This window comes from Hippoglossus hippoglossus, chromosome 7, assembly GCF_009819705.1.
Source record: "Hippoglossus hippoglossus isolate fHipHip1 chromosome 7, fHipHip1.pri, whole genome shotgun sequence".
Classification (NCBI taxonomy): Eukaryota; Metazoa; Chordata; class Actinopteri; order Pleuronectiformes; family Pleuronectidae; genus Hippoglossus; species Hippoglossus hippoglossus.
Window position 1 is genome coordinate 14,224,479 of NC_047157.1, and position 25,828 is coordinate 14,250,306.

The 25,828-nt window shown below is 42.7% G+C and overlaps 2 protein-coding genes across 2 annotated transcripts; both read right to left on the reverse strand.

The window, feature by feature from the left end:
• Nucleotides 1-838: 838 nt before the first annotated feature.
• On the reverse strand, nt 839-5,538 carry mmp9 (matrix metallopeptidase 9). Its single transcript, XM_034590888.1, has 13 exons — nt 4,992-5,538; nt 4,461-4,699; nt 4,180-4,328; nt 3,937-4,065; nt 3,644-3,817; nt 3,357-3,530; nt 3,097-3,270; nt 2,835-2,990; nt 2,557-2,746; nt 2,324-2,463; nt 2,075-2,225; nt 1,679-1,782; nt 839-1,552 (listed from the first exon to the last, which is right to left on the reverse strand). Exons 1-13 carry the CDS (start codon nt 5,127-5,129, stop codon nt 1,428-1,430), a joined length of 2,043 nt encoding a protein of 680 aa, XP_034446779.1. The 5' UTR covers nt 5,130-5,538; the 3' UTR covers nt 839-1,427.
• A 10,871-nt stretch (nt 5,539-16,409) lies between these two features.
• adora1b (adenosine A1 receptor b) lies at nt 16,410-20,440 on the reverse strand. Its single transcript, XM_034590914.1, has 2 exons — nt 19,361-20,440; nt 16,410-17,600 (listed from the first exon to the last, which is right to left on the reverse strand). The coding sequence occupies exons 1-2, from the start codon at nt 19,699-19,701 to the stop codon at nt 16,799-16,801; spliced, it is 1,143 nt and encodes a 380-aa protein (XP_034446805.1). The 5' UTR covers nt 19,702-20,440; the 3' UTR covers nt 16,410-16,798.
• Between the last annotated feature and the right edge of the window lie 5,388 nt (nt 20,441-25,828).

The following is a 25,828-nucleotide window of genomic DNA, read 5'->3' on the forward strand; positions in this document are numbered from 1 at the left end:
ATTCTTACTGTAATGCAATATACAGATGAGTTTCACTCATTAACAACATTCTAGGCATATACAGTATAAGTCAATATAAAAAGCATGCTCAGTTTACACATGCTTTCTGCAGCTCAACCACACACTGTGCTGTTGTTTGTCGTTTTAATTTTAGAATTTTAAAGGTTTTTTTTTTTGTGATAATTTGCCTTTTGCAGGGATTTTCATCCAGCAGCTTATAACAGGTGAAATAATAGAAATTACAATTAAATAATATAATATTCATGACATATATATATATATATATATATATATATATATATATATATATATATATATATATATGTATATCACAACGTATTTTTAAAATACATTGCACTTTTAGCTCAACACAGTTGAATAGCTCTTTTATTGTGTTATTGTTTGGTGTATGTTTATCAGTGCATATTTGTATTCTGTTATTTACCCAAATTAAAACCAAATTGCCTTCGGGATTAAAACTGTTTTATATGAGAAACTTGAGTTATTTCGATGCCAAATAGGATGTTTGGGCGGCAATTAAATCATTAATCCACATTGTTAACATCATTTTTTCCCATTAAACATGTTTTTTGTTTCCCAATACTGTGCCCTGTTTTGATATCCAGTATTTACAAGAAATATACAAAAATGTACAAATTCAGTTATTAGAGAATCTTATTGATGCCTGACACAATGAAATTATATTGTAAATCACAGTCTGCATTATGTTTTCTCACTGATGTGAGAGTGTGGTTCCAACATTTGAAGAGTACTTTTGGGTGTGATAGAAATAAAAAAAAATCTATGCTAATGTGAAAAAGTGAGACAGGTGACAGTGTTATAGGAAGTTTCCAAGAAATGTTTATTGCATTTAAAGTTCAAAACTTGTAATACAAAACACATCAGTTACATAAATAATTTCAGTGAAGGAGACATGCATTGTCTTCCAGTGCAATTAATTGGCTCTGAAGCCATCTTGAGAAAAACACAAATAGAATTACACAAAACAAATAAGCTTTAGGACACAAAAATAAAAGATATTACTATAAATACCAAAATAATCTAATACTGTTTTGAGTCTGAACCCGTCAGACATAAAGAAATTGTTTGGAATCGGATCCAAACAGCTTTTGAGAATAGTTAAGTTGTGGTTATTGGTCTCAGACTTTAGGCTACCATAACATTATGAGTTCACAGATAATCTGACTGAGGGCAAGTCAGTGTCAAAGATCACAATTTGCTTTCCTGTATTGGGCCTTTGACTGATTGTTGGGCCGGTGCTGTATGTTTTAGTACCAACAGCAATGATGGTCAATTATTTACATCCCAGAAAGCACATGCATCATACAACAGGCACTACACACAAATACTGCATCACATTCTCCCTGATGACCCAATTTTGAGCTCATTCCTGTGGGTTCATCTGCTCAGTACTGGTAGCCTGCAGAATCAGAGCACTTGAGGAGGTCATATTTCACGTAGCCAACACGGTCCACCTGTCTGCGGGAGTTCATACGCCAGTAGAAGCGGTCCCGGCAAAAGTAGAGGTGACCTAAAGTAGAAACAATGGAAACAAATCAATTGCAAAATTCAGATAAGTGCAAATATCTACTGTTACAGTAATGTGATTTTGGTTATTTAGAGTAAACAAAGATTTGAAATCGACAGATCTATTTACCATTGTACTGGAATACATCATGAGCGTCATTGGGGACGCCACCGAAGACGACATCTGTGTACTTGGGGTACCCATTGTCGATTTTCTGGGCCTTCACGTCAAGCCTGCGTTGATAAGACACAAAACCATCCCAGAAAATGTCACTAAAACTGTCCAAAACAAACAGTCGCTCTCCTCTTAAAGCACAGACTTTAACAATGTCGTAAAATTGTTATTATGTTAACAGTTAGTTTGACTGAACAACCACAGCGGGGGTGGGGTTTAACTGCCTCGTTAAAAAAAACAAATAAGATGCTAAGAATAGAAGAAATGGTTGAATTTGAGCCAAACATCTTTCAGCAACAACATTCTTCCCAAACTTAAACAAAATGACTCAAAGGCCCAAGTTCAACTCACCTCCAGAAGTTCTCCCCACTGAAGAGCAGCACTTTGCCCTTCCCTCTCTGCAGAGCTCCCTCCACCTTCTGAATGCTGGCGGGGAGGCCGAGCTTCTCAATGCTGCGGGGCCCCAGAACACTCTGCCCTGTGTACACCCAGAATCTGTTCCCTAAATAGATGGGGGGAAAATGACAGCGTGAAGCTCTGCACTTCTGTTTTGTGTGTTAGTGGTTACTTTTATATCTACACTTTATGAAGCTTCTTTACCTGAGAAGAAGTACATCTTCTTGGTCAGAAGGTCCTCGAAAGCAGAGTCAATGACCGCTGGCAGAGCTGGCCACTTCTTAGAAAGAGAAAACGGTCCCTTGACTGCTCCATCACCCCTGCTGGGCATCTTCCAGTAATTTCTGTTGATTAGTAGATAAAATCAAGACATCCATCAATGCTGCCGGCTTGTGGTCATTTATACTTCTCTTTTAGAAAAAGACTGATTTGCTCACCCGTTCTCAAAAAAGTGAAGTTCTTCCGCAATTGCAGTGATGGTGTCAAATTTGGGCAACTTGCAAGCGTCTCTGGTTGGATCGACAGGTTGAGGTGTGGTGGTGGGTCCAGTCGTTTCAGGTTCTGGGTAGGGGGTGGTGGTGGGGGAGTTGGGCTGAGGAGGGGTGGGATCCGGGCCTGTTCCGCTTCCTAAAAACAGAGATGGTAGAGAGAAGTTTAATGATTGAGAGTGATTTTTTTTTTTTTTACTTTTCCAGGAAGCCTGTTGTAACCTCACCATAGAGATACTGAATGCCTTCAATGTCATCTTTGTTCAGGGAGAAGTCTTCCACATAGCTGTACATGGGGTACATGAGAGCCTCTCTAATGTTGGAGTGATCCAGGCCGAGAGCGTGACCAAACTCATGGGCTGCCACCAGGAACAGACTGTAACCTGTTCCACACACAGTAAGGACATTTCATGAATAATGAACGTAAAACACACAGCCACATCACTTTGTCCATTCTGCACACTGTGTCCTATATTTATGTTTACTCACCCTGGTCAGGACAAAAACCCCATTTCGTGTCATCGTCATAGTTGTCAGTGGTACTGCACCACAACTTGCCATCTCCTCGTCCCTCACTGGTGCAGGAGTCATACTCTTTTCCCAGGAACACAAAGGGGAAGTGGCAGGGCTCTCCCTCTGAATTGCCACCGATTACAGCGGTGTCTGACATGACAAGAGACAACAGTCAGAACACAATCCGCTGTGGCTGCACTCCACACTGTTTACGTGTTGTGGTTCCTGTCACTCACCTCGACTGGGACAGAATCCATACTTCTGGTCTTTGTCAAAGTTGCCTGTGGTGGCACACCAGCGGTAACCATCACTGCGGCCCTCTGTGGTACATTTGTCAAACTCCTGGTCCAGGAAGATGAAGGGGAAGACACACTCAGCTCCGCCTGCGTTTCCTCCAATTGTGTAGAGAACTGTCAGGAGGAGAATTGGGGGCAAGGATGAGCGGGCGAAGCGAGTCCACATGTCACAAAAGCAAATGCCCATATCTAGGTGATCTATGATTGCCCTAGAAGAATAAACTTACGTTCACTTGGGCAGAAGCCATATTTTTGGTCTCTGCTGAAATCAGCTGTAGTGGCGCACCATGGCAGGTTGTCTGAGCGGCCATCAGTGGTGCAGGTGGTGTAGGACTTGCCCTCGAAAGTGTATGGGAAGTGGCACATGGCACCATCCGCATTCCCGTAGCGCGTCTTCACAGCTTAGTTGAGTAAATGAAACATATTAATTGAATGCATGTATGATATGAACACCAGGGGGAGACATCTACACATGTAGTGTTTAGGGGAGTAGTATCTTTTGCTATGCATTGCCAATTACCTGGTCCTTTACCCAGGGTCCAGTTCTCATCATCGTCAAAGTGAGCGTCTCCCTGGATCCCCTCACCAGGGGGATAAGCATGAGCCAGAAGGCCATCCTTACCATCGAATGGGTATGGGTCTCCATGGTCTGAATAGAAAATGAAATCATACATCAATCCTTGATTTACCTTCTAAATAACATTTCAAATATGGAATGTCAGTGTGTACAAACAATAGAAATGGCCACCCTACACGAACATACCTGCTTTACCGAATGAGATCATGATGTCAGCTGTTCCGTCAAGGAGGCGTGTAAAAGTTAGAGGGGTCACATCACTCCACACCTTGAAGGCTCTGTAAAAGGCATCATCAATCAGGGAGCTCTCCATGTCTGGAGAATAATTAAGGATTCTGTGAAGAGAGAGCAGAATGACAATGAGACCTCTGGATACCCTTCGTATGTTGTCCCCTACATTACAAAGCAAACCATAGCGTTAGAATATATTAAAAACTTGTGTTGAACTTTTCTTTCTCTCTACTCACCTATAAGTGACGTCCTTGTGGTCCCATTTGAGGTCTCCATCAAAGGTTTGGTAGTTGGCCACATCGGGAACCCCACAGCGAGGCCGCTTCATGGCCTCCTTGGTGGACGTATCCAGCTCTCCAGTCTCTTCCAGCCCCATCTGCCTCTGCATCCTCTTCAGAGCCTTGGAGGTGGACACCATCGACTGGAAGCCACTGCGTTGCAAGCTGTCCAAGTAGCCAAACCTCTTCAGATAAGTCTGAAGGAGAAAATGACAATTAACGTCAGCGGGTCCAGGCAGACGATTATATCACATGGGAAACAGGGTGGAGTGGGTCCTTAAGAAGTTAACCATTCTGTCCACATGTTTTTGTGACACCTGCCTAACACTCTCATTTAGCTTAAATTGAGTAGAAAATATATTTTTTATCTTTTTTATTTATATAATAACAATCATTTCTGTTCAGTAAATTTCCTCCTGGCACAGCTTTATTGCATTCTGTTTTGGGGATTCCAGTCTATTAAGACAAAATGAACCATCTGCTACTCACTTCTGCCAAATCCGAATCAGTCATGTTTTTGAGGATGTCTCCTGGGAAGGTGACGCTGACGGTCCTGAGGGGAATGCTCCATCCGTCCTGGATGCTTATCCCCAAAACTAAACACACAGCTAAAGCGCAGCATCTCATGATGAGAGCTACTTTGGATTGCTGAAAAAATGTGAGAAAACAAACAAAAAGAGCCCCGCAGGGAGCAAGTGCTCAGTCAGCCAAATGAAATGAAAAAGCCCCTTGAAGATCAGTGTCGTTGGCTTTCCTCTTTGTTTTGACCGGTGGCTCCTGCTGTTGTCTCTCTGCTTTGTGCCCTTAGTTGTGGACCTTGTATTTATGCAGGGTAACTTCTTAGTCACATAACCTTGTCCCCGCCTACTACCGATCTCAAACCTCCCACTTACATCTTGACAAACTGTCTAGTTACATGGACGTGGGGGAAATTCCAAAATATCCACACTTAGCTTTACCAACAGGTATTGAGTGGTGAACTAATCATTCTTTTTTGGGAGGTATTTCAAGCTCAAAGGGCGTGGTGTTGTGTAAACAGTAGTGGTGGTGGATAGGACCAATTATGGCAAAATAGTATAAGTTAATGCATGCCTGAAAAACCAACACAAATTATTTAACCTAATGACAAATAATTTTAGAAGCTTTTAAAGTTTCAGTTTTCTTAGGAACATAAATAATTGAAACTGAAAAAAAAATAGCTTAAGGAAATAACCTAAAGAGTCTAAACACATTGTGAAGATGCTCAGTGTAGATTGTTGATATTATCTTTCAATTCCTGGGAGAAGCTGTCATGCACATGTACAGTATTTGTATTTCTACCTGAGTACAACACACTCATCATGGGACCGGGCCAGACACTTCTGTTATTTCTATGCTTAAAGTAGTGATATGGTTCCACTTTTTTTTCATAAATAGAAATTTCCTCTTAATCTAAAGTTGGATTCTGAATAAAATGAGGACCAGTCAAAAGTGGCTCAGTTGCTTTTTTGTTTTCTAAGATGACAAATTACTGAGGTGCTGAAGCCTTTAGATTTGATTGTTATTACAGTGTTGTTGTTTCTGGCCAGATTCTCTGGAACTTCCTCCTTCATGATCACTTTATGCTGTTGCTGATTCAACACCCCCACTGGCATCATACCCACTAATGAATGCAATACATTGCATTAGTAACACCGCCTATGTCTCATTTGGTAATGATTAACCAATGTTTCTGTATTTTTCCAAAAAAGAGGACCTTTATTTTTCGTGAGAAATCTCTGCTGCATAACAACTTGTGACATGGATAAAAAACCTAAAACAAAAAACAATGATATGTACATATATTTTTATTCTAAAGAACAAATTGAGTGTTGGTTAGTCTCTGATCTTGAGAGTGCCTGCTATGTGGAGTCGTGGGTGCGTCGTTGGGTAGAGGCTGATGTTTGAGTATCAAGGTGTTGTGGGCTCAGATGTGTCTCAGTCAGCACATCATGAGTCACTCTGCTCCCACATGAGTGGCCACAGCTGCAGATGAGGGGCTGACTTCCACTGCATTTTCAGATGCAGCTAAATACACAGTTATTTTCAGCTGATAAGTCATAAGAGAGGGTGTTTCCTGCCCAATCCCCCAATAAAGTTTTTACAAATCAGATGGTAAATTAAATCTTGTACCTATGAATGTCCTAATGAGGAGGCTGTGGGTTGTTCTTGCGGTTTGATGAGGTGGTGCATCCTTCCTCATTTGTGACTGCTTGGTTCCTGATGTGGTTGACACATCACACATATTGGAACAATCTCACACCATTTGCTAACTCATTGTTGACGTGTTTAAGAAATGTGGTCATATATTCTTTTTTAACTGTGTGAAATCCATATATGTCTACATCGGTTTCATTAGCCCTTATATGTTCTTAGTCCTGATGACACACATCTCCAGTTTTGATGATGATACTCAAGAGAGGTACTAAATTTTTTATTTCCCATATCTACCTCTGCCAAGGAGGTTATGTTTTCATCTGAGTTTGTTTCTTAGTTTGCAGGATTCTGCAAAAACCACACAACCGATTTCCATGAAATTCTGTGCAGGCGTGAGGCATGACCCAAAGAATAAGCCTTTGAATTTTGGCGTGGATCAAAAATAAGACATGTTAAGGAGACAGATATTTATGAATGTGTGAAATTTGGTGCAGATCCAAATAAATATCCGGATCTAGTGAATTTAAATATGGTTTTATAAGTGGACTGTTTGGCCTTGGTGTTATGGACTCTCCAAGGGCCATTCTAGTTTGTAATGCTTTTAATGCCATTACTGATTCTTAATTTATATGCACATTATTTATATGATGTTCTCGACAACAAACCCAACACATTGTTCCTGGAAATGTTAATTCTGCATTGAACTGAAAAATATGAATTGATTTCATTGGTATGGAAATGAATAGATTTATAAACAGATATTAGAGAGATGTAAGACAGATACACACAGAGAGAATGCCAGCTACAGTGTAGTTGCATTTACCACATACACAGTCTATGAAATATGTTTTGTTCAGCTGGGTTATGTTTCATTCAGACTAAATTTGGTCTATGCAGCCTCAAATAGAACGCTCAACAACAGCCCACTTCCATTTGACGTGAGGTTATTTCTTTTTATGTGTCTCATGGCAGATCCCTGGGCCTCCTTTGAAAACATCTGCCACTAATTTCACATGGCGTCAAAGCCTTAATGAATATGGCTCTGTGTATTTTAACAAATGCCACATTTCACTCGGTTTCACCACTCTGCTCTCAAAAAGACGGCTGGCAGAGACGCTCGAAATAATACAATTTTTTTGGCATGACATTCTTCCCCAAATTTCCCCTCAGTGGCAGCGCTGCCAGTCGGCACACGCCATGGAGCTGTGTGAGGTGGCCAACTGCGTCATCACAGAACTGGATAATATCATCGTAGAGGAGCGAGACCCTCACTGCTTACATGGGTGGGATCTTTATGATGAGGTTAACCGTGTAAGCAACAGAGCCGTGTAATGTTGAAAAGGTTTTCCTGGGGCTGTTAAAACACACAGAGAGGCTGAATACGACAAAACACTGAATGAATTTTGGCATTTTAAGGTCAGTAATTGCTCAGGGTGAAAACTCTGATGATGTGTGAAGCAATGTAGTCGTGTATTCGCATGAAAATTCGATGTATTTCATGTCCTGATTTTAAGTAGCTGGCCTGGATCTTTCTGTTTACAGTTGAGCGCTGTACAGAAAGTTGTGCAACTAGGTCCTTAATTGTGACATGCCCTGTTTAGTTTCAAACTGCCTTGTTAAAGCAATCTGTTTACGTCTTATGGTATGTTTCTAGCGGGCAGTTATAAATGCAAAAATCACTTCCTGTCTGCGGCAGTTGATGTGGCTCCCTGGCCGGCTTCCTTGTTCAGCTGAGTTGAGTTTTACTGGTTTGCTGACTTTGTGGTGGGACACAGAGACTGTGCAACTCGCAGGACCATCACAGCGTTTGATGTGGAGGACGGGTTACCCCATCACCAGGTACTTTACCCAGCCCTGCTGAGTCTGCTGTGCCTTTGCAGTTATTCTGGGAAGAGTTTTGTTTTTATACCCCACTAACCTCTCACAACAGTTTATCTTGGCTTTCCAAGGAGTTTGCCTCTGTGTTTCCTTTGTTTTATTTTCGGTCACTGTGTGTTGTTCGACCTCATTTTTCACGATGACAATGAAACTATAAACAGCATGTCTAATGTACTGTCTCTGAAAATTTGTAACCCCTTTCTAATTAGGCAGGATACTAAGCATGCTTGTGGGTGACACTGATACAAACACAAACAAAACAAATGACACAACCAAAACAGAAACTGATCAAAACAGGCAATGGCCAGGGAGGAATCCATATTGTGGCCTCTACAGCCCTCAAGTGTCACTCATATAACAGCTTGTCTGCAGTGACTCATAAGTCAGCATGATAAATGCGACAGATATAATTCCATGAACACACTGTAAAGTTGTGTACAGTCATCTGAGTGGGATCGCAGGAGCACAAGAGGCCACAGATTTGACTCATGTCTCCCCGGGGCTACAGACAGGAGTGTTACTTCTGCTTCACAAAACCCTTTATCAAAATTAGTCACCTTTAGTCACCTTTGGGAATATTTCTCTCTCCCTGTGTTTAAACACTTAATGACCATGAAAAGGTGGATTCCAAAAATGAAAGGAATGTAACAAACATACAATGTAAATATTTTTCAACACTCTTAGACATGACTCTCAGATGCCGAACGTGTAATAATAGTGATAATGACAATCTTCACAGTTGTGCTGTGTTATCCTGTGTCACAGCCAGCCCGGGCTGAGCAACATAAAATACGAGGTTAGCTTAAAGTAGGTCATTCCAAGAGAACTTCATACTGTGTGAAAATGGAATACAATAAAACAAAAAGAAGATCCTAGCTGTGTTAATCTGATGAAACCTTCATCTGGTTCACATTAGCAGATGACTACATCTCTCGATCTGATGTGGTAGAGTGAAGTTCCAGCTCACTGCTGCGGATCAAAGCACAGTTCAATGTCAACTTGATCAAAGCTGTTCAAAAACGCATGTCATATAAACCACTTCTGCTTATCACTGTTTTCGTTCCCACTGCTCTGGCACCGATTTTTTGGTGGAAACCACAGACCAAAAATGCAAACTTCCTCTTCTTCCACTCAGGTACTCTACAGGATTGGGACACAAACTGATGAGTGAAGCAGGATGTGACAGAAAGGCCTTTAACCACAGGGATGCACGTAGACTAATATTTTGCAATGACTTGGTATATGTATATAAATATACATAAATACACACACACGTATGTACACGTCTATATACATCTATAAATGTATATATATATATATATATATATATGAAAGAGAAACACATAGATAGCTTCACGAAGACAGAAGAGAGAATGACACACAACAAAGATTCCCATGCCAGAGGCCGGTCAGGGACACTCTGGTTCATCGTAGGCGCCTTAATCCCGAGGCCACCCGAGGGAGTTATAATTTTAAATGATGCTGCTGACAATTTGTATGACCTCGTGTAATGATATAATATCAACAAGCAGCAACAAGCAGCAGGCGGGTTTGGCCAAAAGCCGAGCGAGAGGGTAGAGTACGCCTGCCGAGGCGTGGGCTGCCACTGCAGAACAAGTCCAGGCAGGCAGTGTTGTGTTGACTTTATGGACAGCCATCTTCACCACCACTGTTAAAAGCTCATTACTGCCAGTCATAGGCAGTGGCCTCGATGGGCGTTCCATTCTCTGCCATCCAAATCGCAGCCACAGTGTGTCACTCCCTGAGCCACGATGTGAGCTCTGATTTCATCTAATATTATTATATTCCCATCTAACGTCACGTGGAGCAAAGCCTCCATAACGTTTTTTAAAGAGTAGTTTTTAAAATCTTCTAGGAAAACAGAGAGCCTGTAAACTAAAACAATTAAAGTGCTGTGTTACAGTTAACGTTGTGTGAGCTGTCATTCAAACAATAATAATAAGGAGGTCATGGTACGCTCCATTCAACATGTTTTTAAAAACAATCTTTCAGAGAATGGGAAGAGGTTGGGAATTTACCCTTGTTGACAAAGGACAAGCAGCTGGTAGCAGGCGGGAAGTGAGTCAGGCTCAGCACTTCAGCTGCCTCTGCACACTCTGGCTCAGACTTGTTGAGGCAGGCACTTATTTCTCCCTCTGATGTGTTTGCTCAAAGTTCCCGCATGTGGGGTTGCCGAGGTTTGAACTCGCACGGACCTTAAATAAATGCAGCATTTTCCCTCCGGGACAATGACGTGGCTTGTTACGTACAAACTGTGTCATTTTCCTGCAATGCAGAAAAACAACTTGTACCTTGACATTACTCCTGGTTGTTTTGTTAGAGGTTGTAAAAATCTGCTAACGTCACTGCAGCTGATAGCAATAAATCCAGCATAACACCACCCCATGCATATGGCATTTTTACCTTAAGTTACCTGTTTGAAATGCCAGAGGAGAGAAGCAATAAATAAAACCCAAACTGGTTTCATTGTCTTTTTAGTCGTACATTATTCTGAAGTTCGTTGGTGGGTCCCTGTGACAGCATGTGAGTGATCTTGATGTGGGAACATTTTCGGGATCATCCTTTTAGGATCTTTGTGAGATAATCAACAACTTCAGCCAGCGGTTTGCTGCTTACAAATCTACAATGATAACAAAGTTAAAGTTGTTTATGATAAAAAGTAGATGATAAACTGTCATTTATACTGTGCAGCCTTTTGAAGTGCAGATTCTTGTTTTGGTGTTTGCTCTGCTGAACAGTATGAAACAGGCCAGTTTAAGCATGTGGTCCAACTGAACAAGAGTGGCTTCAGAGTCTGTCTGAGCACAGTGGATCATGTCAATTAAAATGTGGAACAGTGTTTTTTTTTTAAATTTCTAACTTTTATTCCCATTCCAAGATCTCATTGTAGATATGTCTCTAGGTTATGATTAGTTTTTTTTTCAAGAAGGTCTTTGGAAGTGCCATCAGAAGATTTTGAATAAAAGCCTTCGGATACTGAACTGGTCACCAGGACCCGTGGGAGAAGCTTGATGAAGGAACCAGATGTGATCTTCTTCCCCTTCATCACACAAAGAGCCAGATACACAGTCCTCCTGGCCCTGCTCAGTCTGACTCAGTGGAGCAAAAATCATCTTTACCAGCAGGGGGCCCTCTCTCACAAGCACAGTCAGTGGTGAAATAGAGCTCTGGTACAGGGAATTAGTGTCAGGAGGAAAATGTAGCATCAAGCTTTGACAGCCACATACTGTATGTGGAAAATCTCTCTTTGACCCGAGGGTGTAAATTATGTAGCAAACAAAGCAGAAAACATCGCTGCTCGATTTGTTACATAAAAACGTCCTTTCCACTGAAATAATGTGAACCATTTATTCCAAATTGTCTTCGTCAGGGTTGACGCAGGAGGAAATGTTTCCATATTACAACCTTTCTTCAAGGCTGTGCGCTCAAAATGCCTCCTGAGGCAGAGATTGGATTTAAGACATGATTGATGTTGTTTTAAAAGCCTGTTTGGTGAATGACTGATTGTTTGGGTATATTTGTTTTCTTTGTTGCGCCCCGATGCCATTATATTGAAGGGTATTCACGCATGCTGTGATCCGTCATTGCTGTTTTTTGGTTTGTAGAAGACAATTAATCACAGAGTCCCAGCACTTTTAGATTATATTCACAAGGAGGACTGATGACATTAATCTAATAATGCTTATCTAAGACACGTTGCATATTATCACGTCTTCATCGGCCCTGTTCAGTTGTTACAGCATGGATGCAAATTTCCCATCTGCTGTAAATTGGCATCCACTCGTTTTCTTTAAGTTTTCAGTTGCAGATTCTCATTAGTGACAATGCCAAACGGATGGTCCCACACAAACACAGATGCTCTCTCAGCACAATCGCTCTGTTTTCATGAATGATTGCTTTTCTGTGAAATCACACAGAAGAACGCCAGCAGTCAACCGTATACGTGATGGCGGATGTTGCCCTGCGTTATCTTGTGTAACACCATCATACTGTAAATGCTGATGTGACGTAATCCAAGACAGATGTTGTGGTGGTGCATAAACTGTTCTGACAAGGAGCCTTGTTTCCAGTTGTGCAGCAGCACTGGGGGCACAACACCCTTGCTTATTCATTAATGCCTGATCAAAGACCAGGTAGATCAAAGCGCTCCTCCATTTTTTATGAAAAAAAGCCCTGCACTGGGACACAAATATCATTCCTTACATTTTCCCCTCAGCCTGCCCCCCTGTGAAGGAACAGATAGTCGTTGGGGAATTGAAACGTTTTTTGTCTGTTAGAGCTTCGGCTAATGTACAGAGCAAAATATTGACCTGAAACATGGTAGATATTGATCCAAATAGGAGTATTTCACCAACGGAGAAAAGGGCAGGCGTGGAGGTCACTTGCATTCTTGTTATTACAACCCTCTGATGTTAATTTACCTTTGTTCCCAAAAACATGATTACCACAACACATATTTCTTGTGAATTTCCTTTGCAAACCAAACAAATGCAAATAAACTCTGACATCTTTACTCTGATAACAACAGGCCAGTGCTGTGGGCTCCGCTCCTCCCTTCAGGGTCCGCGGTTAATAGCCACGTTAGCCCCAAGGACAGGAGGTTACCACAGGGAAAGGTCACCTCTGCTATATTAGAAATACGCAGCAGTGGTATTTCCTTTGCTCATTTATTTGTAGTTCTTATCTTTAGTCTCCTTCAACCTGATATTCAGTCCTGCCCTGAAACTTTGCATCTTTGCCCAGGAAACTGAGCCAACATGATGAGAATAGCCTCACAGGCTGAATATGTAAAACATTCCAGCAGTTGAACCAGATTATTGATTTGCATTGCTTTCTGGTCAGTATTACATTGCATGAAAGTGCATTCATGTTCAGTGAATTTTTTTTATGGATTCTGGACACGTTATATATGAAAGAGGTGACAGAAGTGAATAAATTGACAGCTTGACTCAGATTACGTGCTCTCTCCAGGAAAATCTTACGTTGCCAGATATTAAAGGAATTCACACACAGAGGAGAGAAATGGGCTGTCAGAGCTGTGACAACTCTCGACTGTTATCCAAGAGCCGCTTTCTGCATTATTGCACCGTGGTAATGAGAATTCTGACAGCGCTGCTGAGCTGCAACAAGGTGCCAATACAAAGTAGAGATATCCGGGGCCTTATGTGTTGATTGCTGTGGGAAAATTATAAATCAGGAAGGGCTTTCTTGTCAAGAGGAGTGAATGGGTAGAAAATATGACTGATATAGTGTTCTGTTTAAAAAAAAACACCTGAATTGATGCACCACGTAGGAGGGTGTTTGTATGAATGAGTGTATCATCAATTTGCAGACAGGAAGTGGTTTTGTAGGAGGGAAAGACTGAAAAGCATTTATCTTTAGACCCGCATTTAATTTCTCGTTTATTCACCTGTGACATGATATCACCTTTTAAGTTAGTATGGCAAAACTGTTTCCAAACAGTCACAGAAACATCAGTACTCATTTCGGAGGCATAATCTTGGGCACCTGATGAATATAAGTCAAATGTTTTCATTGTCTGGCTCTTCATTTGCAAGAGGCTCAAATTTCATCACCAGCCAGAAACAAAACACCTAGACTGCAACATGCACCATAGGCAAGGTTAAGGTTTACCATGTAACCGCAACTTCTACACATCCACTTGTGTAGAACCGTCTGTCTGTCTGTCTGTCTGTCTGTCTGTCTGTCTCTACATTTAATGTCAAATAAAGCAACAAACCAAAGCAATGCAGATACATCACTTCAATCGACCCCTTTAGTGAGACCAACTGTTAACATAAAGAATAACAAGTAGTTGTTCTTATGAAATTAGTGCACTCAGAATGTGTCTTCCAGAAGTTGTGTATATCACAACAGTGTCAGGTGAGGGACATTTTTGTTAAATTGTAATAAATACATGTCTGATGCTGAAAATCAGCTGAGACTTTTTCTGTGTTAAACAAGACTGTGCTGTGCCTTAAACCATACAAAGTTTAATAAAGTTGTAGTCACTGCGAGCAGTTACAGTGCAAGATTGGCAAAGAAATACTTGACATCAACAAATAACTTGACATTCTGTATCTACATTTTTACCGGACCAAATGACAACATTTTGTAACCAGGATGTTATTCGAAAACATAATCCAACAAGAATGTTATTCAGTAGAGTGGATACCTCCACCAAGGCCCAGCAGTCCTCTTAAATTCAACTGAGCCTCACCAACTTCCACACACTCATTGATATCAGTCCCCACAATGTGCCTGATATGTTACATCAAGATCCATGTATCATTTCCCTGCGAAATGGTGAAAATGTTGAAAGAAGCCCTATGTCGCAATCTTAAAAAAAAGTCCACACAAAAATTGTATGTAATCTTGCTTACAATCAAACAAATCAACCTAGAGACAGGGGTGAAAACATAACCTCTTTGGCAGAAGTAATCAGCATTACGTTTCTTAGCTGTCCAGGGTGTACCCCGCCTCTCGCCCAATGTTAGCTGTGATTGGCTCTAGCTCCCCACGAGACCCCCAAAGGATAAGTGGTAAAGATGATGGATGCATGGATTACATTTCTTGCACATATTCGCTGTTGCAAATTAGCTGCATATAAACAAGATTCCTGGCAGACAGGTTTGGATTGTGGGGTCAGTCCTCACGTTTGCACCACAAGTCATTCATCAAGCTCAGAAAAAACATAAAACAGTGAAACAAATTTGTATTTTCCACTGTCCTATGGGGATCAACATTGTAAAGGTTACTTAGAAAAAGAATTAGCTATAGAAAGCACATGATTATCATACATTTATTCATCCACTGTTTTCCTCACATCTGTGATATGTACAGTCTACCTGGCCTGTATGATTTGTAGACAGGTGGTGCGGATTGAATTAAGGTTTCAGTCGACACCGTCACGTCGGTCGTCAAAATGTTCCCTGCTCGTCCCTGACAGAAAGATGTTTGTCAAGACAGCGAGAGAAAACGTCTTACATAAGAGATTGTCACCCACTTAGGAGAACATCAGTGAAACCAGAGCTCGGAGGCTTCACAAGAGACACAACGAAATGACTTTACATTCTTACACAGTCTTTTCTTTTCATGTCAGCGACACTGACCATAGTTTAACTTCTACACGCTCCAGTTTGGCTGTATGCAAAAAAAGTTGAGCTTGTAGAGTGGTAAAGATACTCACAATCTTCAGGTTGTCCTTTCTAGTCCAGTCCATCTAATTGAAATACTGAATAAGGCAATGGAAGCCACTGTCTCTAGTGGTCAGTTGTGATAAGGTTATTATCAGTCCACGTGGGGGGAGCAGAAAAAACACAAGAAACAAAAAGCCCGCTCATAGCACCAGCTGGCAAGGAGGCTGGATAAACAGGGGCTTTAAGTGCATCTTGTCTCTCTCCCCTGTGACTTGCTTTCGTCTTGCAGACACGAGTTTCCTGCACGCAGCTTCTAAAAGGTTAGAACCTCCCATTCCCTCCAGCTCTTTGTTTCTTATCCCTGGCCACCTCCGTTTTAATGGATCCTTGCTGTTGGGTGACTGAAGGTCTCCGCTCCAGTGGGGAAGAGTTATGGGAGGAAAAGACATGCACACGGCCTCGCTGCAGAGAAATATATCCCCATAGTGCTACTTGCTCTGCCACTGTTGTGCTATTAAGACCCTGAAGAAGTGATGAGCATTCACAGCTGTGCTGCCACAGTCTCCTATTTACATTATTATTACATTCATGTTCTTCAGCCACTGTCAGTTGAAACACACACACAGTATTACAGTAGTAAGATGATCCTGCTCCACACTGAACTCATGAATGTTCATTCTACAGCAAGTTTGGATAATCTGATACTGAGCAACCACAATAACTTACATTGCACGTTTTTGTAATGTTCACACCAAGTTGTTTCACCAAAAGGAACCAAACTGTTAAAGCTTAATATCTTCAGTCCGTTACTAAGATAGACGCTGTCACTGTCAATACAACTTCCATTATTGCGAAGGTTTATAAATACCCTTTTTGCCTTGTTTTTCTTTTCTCACCAAACCCTCAGTAAATCCTCTCCTCCTGAGATAAAGATAAATGACCTTCCTGTATTTATTATCCAAGTCGTTTCAGTCACTTCATCGCAGCGCTTCAGACTCCTCACTACATTCAGGTGAGGAGCGAGCCAATGCATGTGTACTGATCATTACTTTTTCAGCCCAGTAATCAGTTCCATCCCTTGGCTTAGACTGTGTTCTGCTCCAGTGAGGGTGGATGCTCTTTGGGCTGCTGCAGTGGTTCGGACCTCTGGTTCTGCTGCTGCTCCTGCTGCTCAGGTGGAGACTGCAGCTGTTGTGGTGGATCAGACTTAGGGACTTCCTTCTGCGGTGGCAGGGCCTGCAGTGGCTCTGGATTGGGCATCTCCTTCCTGTCGCTGGGCTGAATATCCAGAGCTGGCGTGTCCTTGCAGCAGAAGTACTGATACCAGATTTTCCGGAAGGCTGTGCGGAACTTCTTGATGCGAAAAGCGTAGATGATTGGGTTGACAGCGGAGTTGCCGTGGGTGAGCAGGATGGCGATGTAGATGAAGACCATGGGCTTCTTGCAGTCAGGGCAGAAGAGTGTGATGCAATTGATGATGTGGAGGGGGAGCCAGCTGACAGCAAAGAGAAAGAGGACCAGAGCCAGGGATTTAGCAAGATTCAGCTCCTTGTTGTAGTACTTGTTGGGGTCGGTGTGGCTGGTGGTGAACTTCTTACTGTTCAGTTGCTTGTGGATCATGTAGAAGATCTCTGCATAGATAACCAGCATGAGGAGGAGGGGCGGCAGCACCCAGCTGAAGAAGTTAAAATACACCATGTAGTCCATGCTGATGACATTTTCAAACTGGCAGGTGATAATGAGGTTGGAGCTGTTCAAGCCGTCCTGCTGGAGGCGCCTCAGGTTGTTCCAGCCCAACATGGGTGTGAGGCCCACGATGAAAGCCACCGTCCAGCACACCACCACCGCCAGCCCCGCTCGCCGAGGGGTCACCACCTGCTTGTACCTGCAGGAGCAAACAACACAGCCTCATGTCAGCACTTTCTCTAACAGCACTCCCAGGGAGAGCGAGCTTTCTCTTCTGCCTCGATCTTCATTTTTTGGCAGTGTCCATGTATTGACAAAAAGCGAGATTCAGAGGAAAGAGCTATCATTTAGAGCAAAAACCCCTGGACTCCCTCCACAAAGCTTCTTGCAGGATATTTCCGCTTGAACAAGCCAGCCTCTGAAAACCCTTGTCAGTCAACCTTGCCCTTTTCAGCTCTGCTGGGTTTCATACTTCTTTCGTTCAGAGGAAAACTGAATTATAGTTGGTAAAAGTCAATATCATCTACTAATTTACAACAGCAGCACGAAAAATACAAGCTGCAGTGTTTGGCATGCTACAACCGACTTTCATTGTTAACAGTGTTTATGGATAAGAAGCAGGGGGTAGAGGAAGGTCGAAGATGCAGAGGCACTAAAATCTTATCACCGCTTGTGACACAGAGGGAGACTCAGCCTTATACTTGCCTACAGCCAGAGAGGAAAACAGTTATCTGATCCGGCATGTTTTGAAAGTGTGAAACAATTAATTCCTCTTGGATAGTGAATGGTTGATATGTTTTAATTGTAAGGGAAACACTAGTAACGATAACCTCAGCTTTGTTTAAGTATAGCCTGAGAAAAAGGCTTTCATAGGTTCTGTGGGCTGGAATATAGTATTGATTAGGGATGCATGTGTTAAGTTGTGTCTACGTCTGAAGATCGTTTTTCACACTGAGCCTGGAGACCGGCCTGCTCGGAAAAAGATCAGATAATGATCTAACAGAGAGTATGGCAAAAAAGAAAGAAAGAGGAACGTTAGTGCTTCGTGAACTGAGAAGCTGATGTTTGATTTGAATAACATGTGCAAGGCATCGTTGTCGTAGTGATGAAGCTTGTTATGACAGACACATCTATATGTACGAAGCTGTTTTATACAAATGAGACTAAAAAGCTCAAATGCATGATAAAAGTGCTATCATGTACCTGGAAGACCTTCTGGTGTCTTAGACATGAGATTAAAGTCTGAGGCCCTCACAGACAATATTCCCAGACAATATATTCCCTCTCTTCTACTACAGGCTTATCTGTGGAGCCTTTCAGCTCCACTGCTCAGCCTTTTGTTTCAGCCTGGCATGAGAAACCACCGCTGGTGCTGTGCATCCGATACAGAAAGGGGTAGACTGAACAGCGTTGACAGCAAACCTGACCTCTTTTGTTTCCTCCAGAAACACAAGAAGAGATTCGTGTGAATACAACATCCCTCCCAAACCCTGAAACGTTCTAAATCTGTCACTATCTTACTGTTCCACACATATTAGAGATCCTGAGGAGGGAGGCACTAATCAGAGTTGTTAGGTGATCAGCCATGTTCTGGTTAGCTGTCATGTCAGGACTGGTGAGTCATATATATGTGCAGGTAAAGGGACTCGCATCCTGTGAAGTGAAACAAGACCCATGAGGGAAGCAATGCCTACAGCACAGGAGCTGTGTGTGACTTCTGCTCTGTGTGCTTGTGTGTGTGTGTGTGTGTGTGTGTGTGTGTGTGTGTGTGTGTGTGTGTGTGTGTGTGTGTGTGTGTGTGTGTGTGAGAGAGATAGAGATAGAGAGATTTATGTGCAAGCGAAGGCTTGCACATAAAATAATTATAATCAAATATCATCATCATCAGGATCATCTTTTCATGTGGCACATCCATGTCTCTCCACATAATGTGCATGTGCTGTGAAGTCCCCATATTACCTGGTCGGGATCTTGACCCTGAGATAGCGGTCAATTGCAATGGCCAGGAGGGCGAGGATTGAACTTTGCGTCAGCACCAGCACCGTGCACGCCACGAGCAGGCAGCTGTAAAAGTGAGTCTGAAGTCCGATGCTGATGGTGATGGCCAGGGGGATGACGAGGGCGCCCACCGCAATATCCGCCAGAGCCAGAGAGACGATGAAGCAAAACGTGTTATCTCGCAGCGACTTGTTAATTTTCACCGCCCAGACCACCATCACGTTCCCGATCACAGACGCGACCGCGATCACCACCTCCATCCCGATGTAGAGCGACTGCGCTGAGAGAAGTGCCCCGGGCATCCTCGCAAAAGCCCCTATGTCCTTAATGATGAGAATAAGATTGATTTCAGTGAAGCCGACTGTGCGCTTTTGTGCGTAAAACTGTTTTCCAAACGAGGTGTGCGTCCATCACTTCGGTTATAAGTTGCAGGGGGAAGAATCCAGTAATTGTTTACAAGGGAATAAAAGCGTTAAGAAGCAGCAAATCTGAGGATGAAGGCTTTTTCCTTTGCAGCAGGTGTTGAGGTCTGCAGGCTGCTGTGTTGTGCGTCGCTCCTGCTTCTCTGCGCCCTGCGTGCGCCTCCGCTTGGCCGAATACACCTGCCCCGTGCACCGAGGGCAGCGTCCGTCCCCCGCGCTCCTGCTCATCCAGTGGAGGGCTTTGTCTTCAGCTGCGGTTTAATTTTTAAAAAAGCAGCTCTTGAGCAAAGCAAATGAGATATAGTGGACAAAAGGCACAGTTGCAGCTCCATGCACGCACAGGCAGACAGGCAGGCAGGCGGGTACTCCCTCCTTCCCTCTCCCCCTTGTTGCGATCTCGGTAAGAACAATGATGCAGAAATAGCAGAAAGGCGATTTTTCTCCTCTCTTTGTATGTTCCTTTCAGATTTGCTGTCTGCGGGACATATAGGCCTCCTCACTAATCCCGGTCCCACTCGATACTGATCTATTTGATGTGGTGGTGGGCGCCACAGCCTCATGTTCGGTGCAGAAATATAAATGGTGCAGCTGGAGCCTTCTGCGGGACTGTCCCAAGGAAGTCAGGTAGTGCAGAGTTCATCCACCTACTCCCACTTGTTTTCTCGCCTTACTCCCACACCCTTGCACATGTTTGTGAACCTTGCTCACCATTGTTCAGATAAGAGGCCAGGAAGTGAACAATAATACAGATAAAGGTATTTAAAATGGCAGCAATCATTGTGGCATAGTTACTGAGTGACAAAGAAATGAGTCAACAGTGGTGCAATTGATTTAACAATTCACAGCCCACTTGTTTTCCTGGCTTAGCCAATAACTTACACTTCATTTAATTCAATTCAAAACACCTATAAGAGAAGAAAAAGAGATATTCAGGTGATTCTAAATATATCTTCAAAGACCTCCACTCAGAGCTTGAAGCCTCCAAACTAATGGGAAATCTACAGCAAGGTTTGGAAACCTTACGACGGATATAGACTTATTGATCAGCCAGGTCTGTGAAAAGAATTTCCTGCCTCCGACTCTGAACATTCTGGAACAGGACACCAGTGACACAATAAGCCATCCTGTCACTCCCTGAAAAACCCCAAATGAACCTTAGGCAACATCCATACTAATACGTTTTGGTTTGAAACCACATTTGAAACCAAATTAACAAACGTAAATGTTTGGAAACAATGACTAGTAGACACTCATAACCGCTTGCTGATTGGGTCTTTTTTCCGGACATGACGTGTTGCCTTCCCTGACATGACCCTATCACATGACCCCCTTTCGAAAGACAACAACCGGCATTACCCTTGAATAGCAGTGTAGAATGCAACATGGATGATTAATCACAAGGGTTGCTGACCCTGTTGTCTTTGCTGACAGCTGCTGTGAAGTTAAGTTCTGCATTTTACAATGACACAACTGCTTCAATGTGTAGGAGATGGGCTATTATTCGAGCAATTTGTGTGTTCACAGGAACACACCTAACATGCCTTCCTGTTTACACTGGCACGAGCATGCCCAGTGTATGCGAGTGGTCACGTGATAGCTGAGCGTGTCATGGTCGAGGATTAAATCTGATACAGACCCAATACGCCTTTTTTCAAATGAAAATGATGTAGCCTTAAACAGCCAAGTACTGAAAACATACAGGAGAAAACAACAGCACTGGTGTCTTGGGCCTTTTTCCGCTGGGGTTCAAAGGTCAACAGCAGGCAGCAGCGTGAGCTCTGACCATGGCATGGATCTCTGTTTTTCACATCCAGGCAGGAATGACTGCTGGATGTAAGGGGGTCCCAGGTGGTGCGTGACTGTATTCGCTCACTGTTCCTCATGTAAGATGCAGGAGAGGGGAAGTCGAGAGTATCTGCTGAGCGTCGGCATGTGATTCAGAGTGAGACAAAAACAAATGGCGAAGTAGGGTAATACTGTGGTCGTGAGTTCACACCTGCAGGCACTGTGATGGACGGCCAACAGTTAGCAGAAGCTCCAGTGAAGACAGCTTCCATCTGTGGCCAGCGTCACGGTCGGAGGCATTAGCGTGAGGTATGAGGTCAGCCAACATGCACAGAGGAAGGAAGCAGCCATATGGTCTTGTTGCAGTGATTGGCACAGGACCCGCTTTTGACATTTTAATGAGCATATCATTGTTTCAGCATAACACATGAGAAATCAGTCATTATGGAGCAAATGCTGTGAGATAACACACTTGGGCTGAAAAAAACAGAGAGATTTTTAATGTTTTCACCTTAAATTAGGAATCAGTCTTTATGACAGCCACTGTTATATTGAGTCAAGCCTCAGTTGAGAGTAGGCACAGGGTTCTGGAAATAGTATTACTCCATCATCTCAGACTGTTGTTTTCTCAATGTTTCTTTTAGCAGCTTAGAGACTCAGAGCTCGGAGCACGGCCATGCTCTACACGCGGAGAAGCCAATACCTCACGATGCTGTTTGTGCTTGTCAGTTCAACCGGACAATGTGAAAGAAGTAAAACTATCCTAAAATAACTTCATCCCAGCAAGGTTTGAATTTCAACAACCCTGAAGTTCTTCTTAGGCAGACAATTCACTTACAATAGCTGCCTTGTTCACAGAGCCTGGAGATAAGGAAAGGCTTCACTAAATGTTTGTCAGATTTTGCCACTCGGGGCCATTGAGGCCAGTGAAGTGCAATGTGCATCAGTTTTATGAAACAGATTCTACAGTTCAGTGCTCTTTTCCTGACTGAGCCCAGAATCAAAGATATCTCAGCAACTATACAAATCCACAATTTATGTGTGGCCTTCAAAAAAACCACTATCGGAGCTTTTGATGTGTAAAAAAGACGCTGTTAGGTTATTAGGTTAACTGGCTCTTAGCAAAACCTCTTCATTGAACCTAAATCATCCAGGAAGATGACATAGAAATCCCTCTAATGGGCACAGGCACACTGGGAAATCCTGACAGCTTGTAACGCACATCAACCTTAGTACACTGACAATTTATACGAAGGCCTGAACTGCCTGGACGGAGAAACCAAGCACTGAGCCATGTCCGTATTCAAATGAGAAAAGATCACATAGCGTCCTCCTCCCCAGTGTCTTCTCTGCTGAACTGGCTTAAAGAACTATATTGCTCAGTCATTAGAAAAAAAGCCCCATTGATGAACAGCAGTGGTGTTCTCAGTGGACGGATGAACCAGACGGCAGACAACATTATTAAAACTGACAAAGGCTTGGGACCTCGTCTTATTAGCCAGGACTCCTTCCAAGAAAACAGTTTAAACATTTCAAATTAGACCGGACACACTGAGGAATAAAGGTGCAGCGTTATAATACGGGACACTGCCGGGGGAAAAAAACACACATGATGGATAGCCTGGGCTCCGTTGTTTAGAAAACCTTCCATGCAAATAGCTGATAGCTGCTAAACTAATACAGCTGCTGGGAATTTGTGGTCCTCTGTAATTTATATTGAGACTGGCTCAAAAGAAAAAAGAGAAAAACAGATATGTTCCAAAGCATATTAATCTTTTCCATACTAATTATTTTCTCAAACAAACAGGAATCAATTCACCTTATTACTTCTACACAACTAAAATAAATTGCTATAAAGGTAATGGTGGATATTAGCAAGATCATCTGTATACACATAAGAGTGAGAACAGGAATAATAGATCGATGACTGCATGGAAAGACACATTACTCATTTCATTCCAGGGCAAATACAATTTTTATATTTTCTTCGATATCATCCAGACTGACAAGAATAATAAATACATATTGCTAATGTGGGGTAAAAACAACCGTATACTGAGGAAAGTAATGTTTTCCAACCGTGTGGGCACATGCTGGTGTAAGGGCTCCTCTCAGCGCTGCCAGCTGGCCGCTCCACATCGTCTCACCTGCTCATGGCCCATAATGAGTCTGGGAAATTAAGCACTACACTCGCTTGAAGCTTGAAGGTGAAAATGAAAAATGTCAACAGCTAGTTGTCATTCTGAAGAGAGTCGGCCTTTTCTTTGAGCTCCAGGAGGTTACCTCTTCCTGAGGTGGCTGGCAATGAAAACACTGTGTTCAAGGTGTCCATGGAGCCGAGAGGAGCACTTGGTATGCGTTGCTAAGCAATGATATTATTTTACCCCGTCCTGATGAAAACGCCTGCGGTGTATATAAGCTCATAGATGTTCACGTGCATGAAGGGGCACTGCACTTCAGTTTGAGTTAGTTTCAGGGATTGAAAATATGGTCATCCTCCAATAGAGGCCACGGGCAGCTAGTTAGCTTAGCATAGCAGTGGAAGGGGGGGGGGGGGGGGGGGGGAAACAGCTAGCCTGGTGACAAAATCCACTGACCAGGATTACTCAAAAACTACTGAACTGATTTCCATGAGACTTTGTGAAGGGGTGGGTTATGACCCATGCAGGATAATATTGATGTTTAGGGGGTAGGTATCAATGAGTGTGTGCGATTCCTCGCATATCCAGATAAATATCTGAATCTAGTGCATTTAAATGTGGTTTTATCTGCGTTTAGGCTATTTTCAGCCACTATATGGTAACAAATAGGGCCTGAAACTGGGAACTACCACCAATATGTAGCTGAGAAACGTAATGTGGCCTTAGCGATGAGGCTTGTTTTAAGGGAAATGTTGGGCCTTGGCAGAGGTATGTGCTCTCCTGAGTGCAATCCTAGTTCATACTAAAACCAAAGACTTTATTATTTATAAATCACATCCACCCATTCACACACAAACTAATACAGAACTACACTTTCTCTATCACACACCATACAATGTCGGCAAAGCCATCAAGGGCAATTCGGGGTTTGGTATCTGGGATTGAACCACCAACCTTCTGGTTTGTGGAGCTGGCCCCAATACGGTCACTTAATTGCGAGGGATTACACAAGCAAGATGATCATTAGTGAGCTCTATATTGCTGTGTTAGATTTCTGTTTGTATGATTTCTGTTTGTATGACTTCAAGCCAAAGTTTCTTCTCATTTAACTTTTTCAGAGTATAACTTTAACCATATCTGTCCTGTAAGATATTTTCATGTGATAGAAGGCTTGCATGCAATATATCTGTTTGTATGTTATGTCTGTACATATTCAGGTATGTTGCTTCAAGATTATTTGTTCTCCTTCTGAAGGTTTCCTCAGTTGCACATATAAGGGGATTCCCAAGTGTGTTTCCTTCCCCGTGTGCTAAACTGTGAAGAAGAGGGCGACTCCAACTGAAACCCAAACCCCAGAGGTCCCTCATGCAGCTCTGTGGGGAGGGCATCTCTACGTCATCCAACTCTTTGCCCCAAATAAGATTACGGTGCATAAAATACTGAGCCTCTGAAACGTTCCACTGTATCTCCCACGACGCCGCTCTACATCCGTCTGCACACAGAAAAACAGTCGCTTTCTGATTCTCTCAAAGTAAAATGTGTAACACGGCCATACCTTGGATGTTGAGATGTTCAATATTCAGTGAGCGTTGCACTGAGCTGCTGCTCCCACAGATGATTTTGCTGTAGCCTTCAAACCTTTCACAGATTTGCATACAGAGCTATATCTAATTATGTGTTGCTCTGTGCTATTTTTCACATCACTTAAATTTGCCCCCGTGTCCCGGGTACAGCCGATGCTAACCCTGTAGAGAAGATTTATGATTAGCTTCAATTTCTCGTCATGGCTGCGCACATATCGAAAGGGGTCTGGATAATGAGGAGGAATGTTTAATGTCTTTTCCCAACATGTGCTCCTGTTACTGCTGCATAACAATAATTGGAAGCACTTTAACACCAGCATGTACAGTAACGTACCGCCCATGATCACAGCTTAGACATGAAATATTGATGCTTTATGTTATATCAGCCGTTGATTGCCATTTTCTAATTTGTCAACAAAGATGGTAATTAGGGGGAGAACAATGTGTAATGGCACAGGGGCTGCATAAACAAGTCTCACAATACAATTAGATCACTTT

What these genes read in the sequence shown, in the direction of transcription:
- mmp9 (XM_034590888.1), bottom strand. Translation starts at nt 5,129, where the DNA reads ATGAGATGCTGCGCTTTAGCTGTGTGTTTAGTTTTGGGGATAAGCATC. An exon ending in TGGATTCTGTCCCAGTCGAG is followed by an intron (nt 3,271 to 3,356) that starts GTGAGTGACAGG and finishes TTGTCATGTCAG; the next exon opens with ACACCGCTGTAATCGGTGGC. An exon ending in TGATGTATTCCAGTACAATG is followed by an intron (nt 1,553 to 1,678) that starts GTAAATAGATCT and finishes TTTCTACTTTAG; the next exon opens with GTCACCTCTACTTTTGCCGG.
- adora1b (XM_034590914.1), bottom strand. Translation starts at nt 19,701, where the DNA reads ATGCCCGGGGCACTTCTCTCAGCGCAGTCGCTCTACATCGGGATGGAG. An exon ending in AGGGTCAAGATCCCGACCAG is followed by an intron (nt 17,601 to 19,360) that starts GTAATATGGGGA and finishes TTGCTCCTGCAG; the next exon opens with GTACAAGCAGGTGGTGACCC.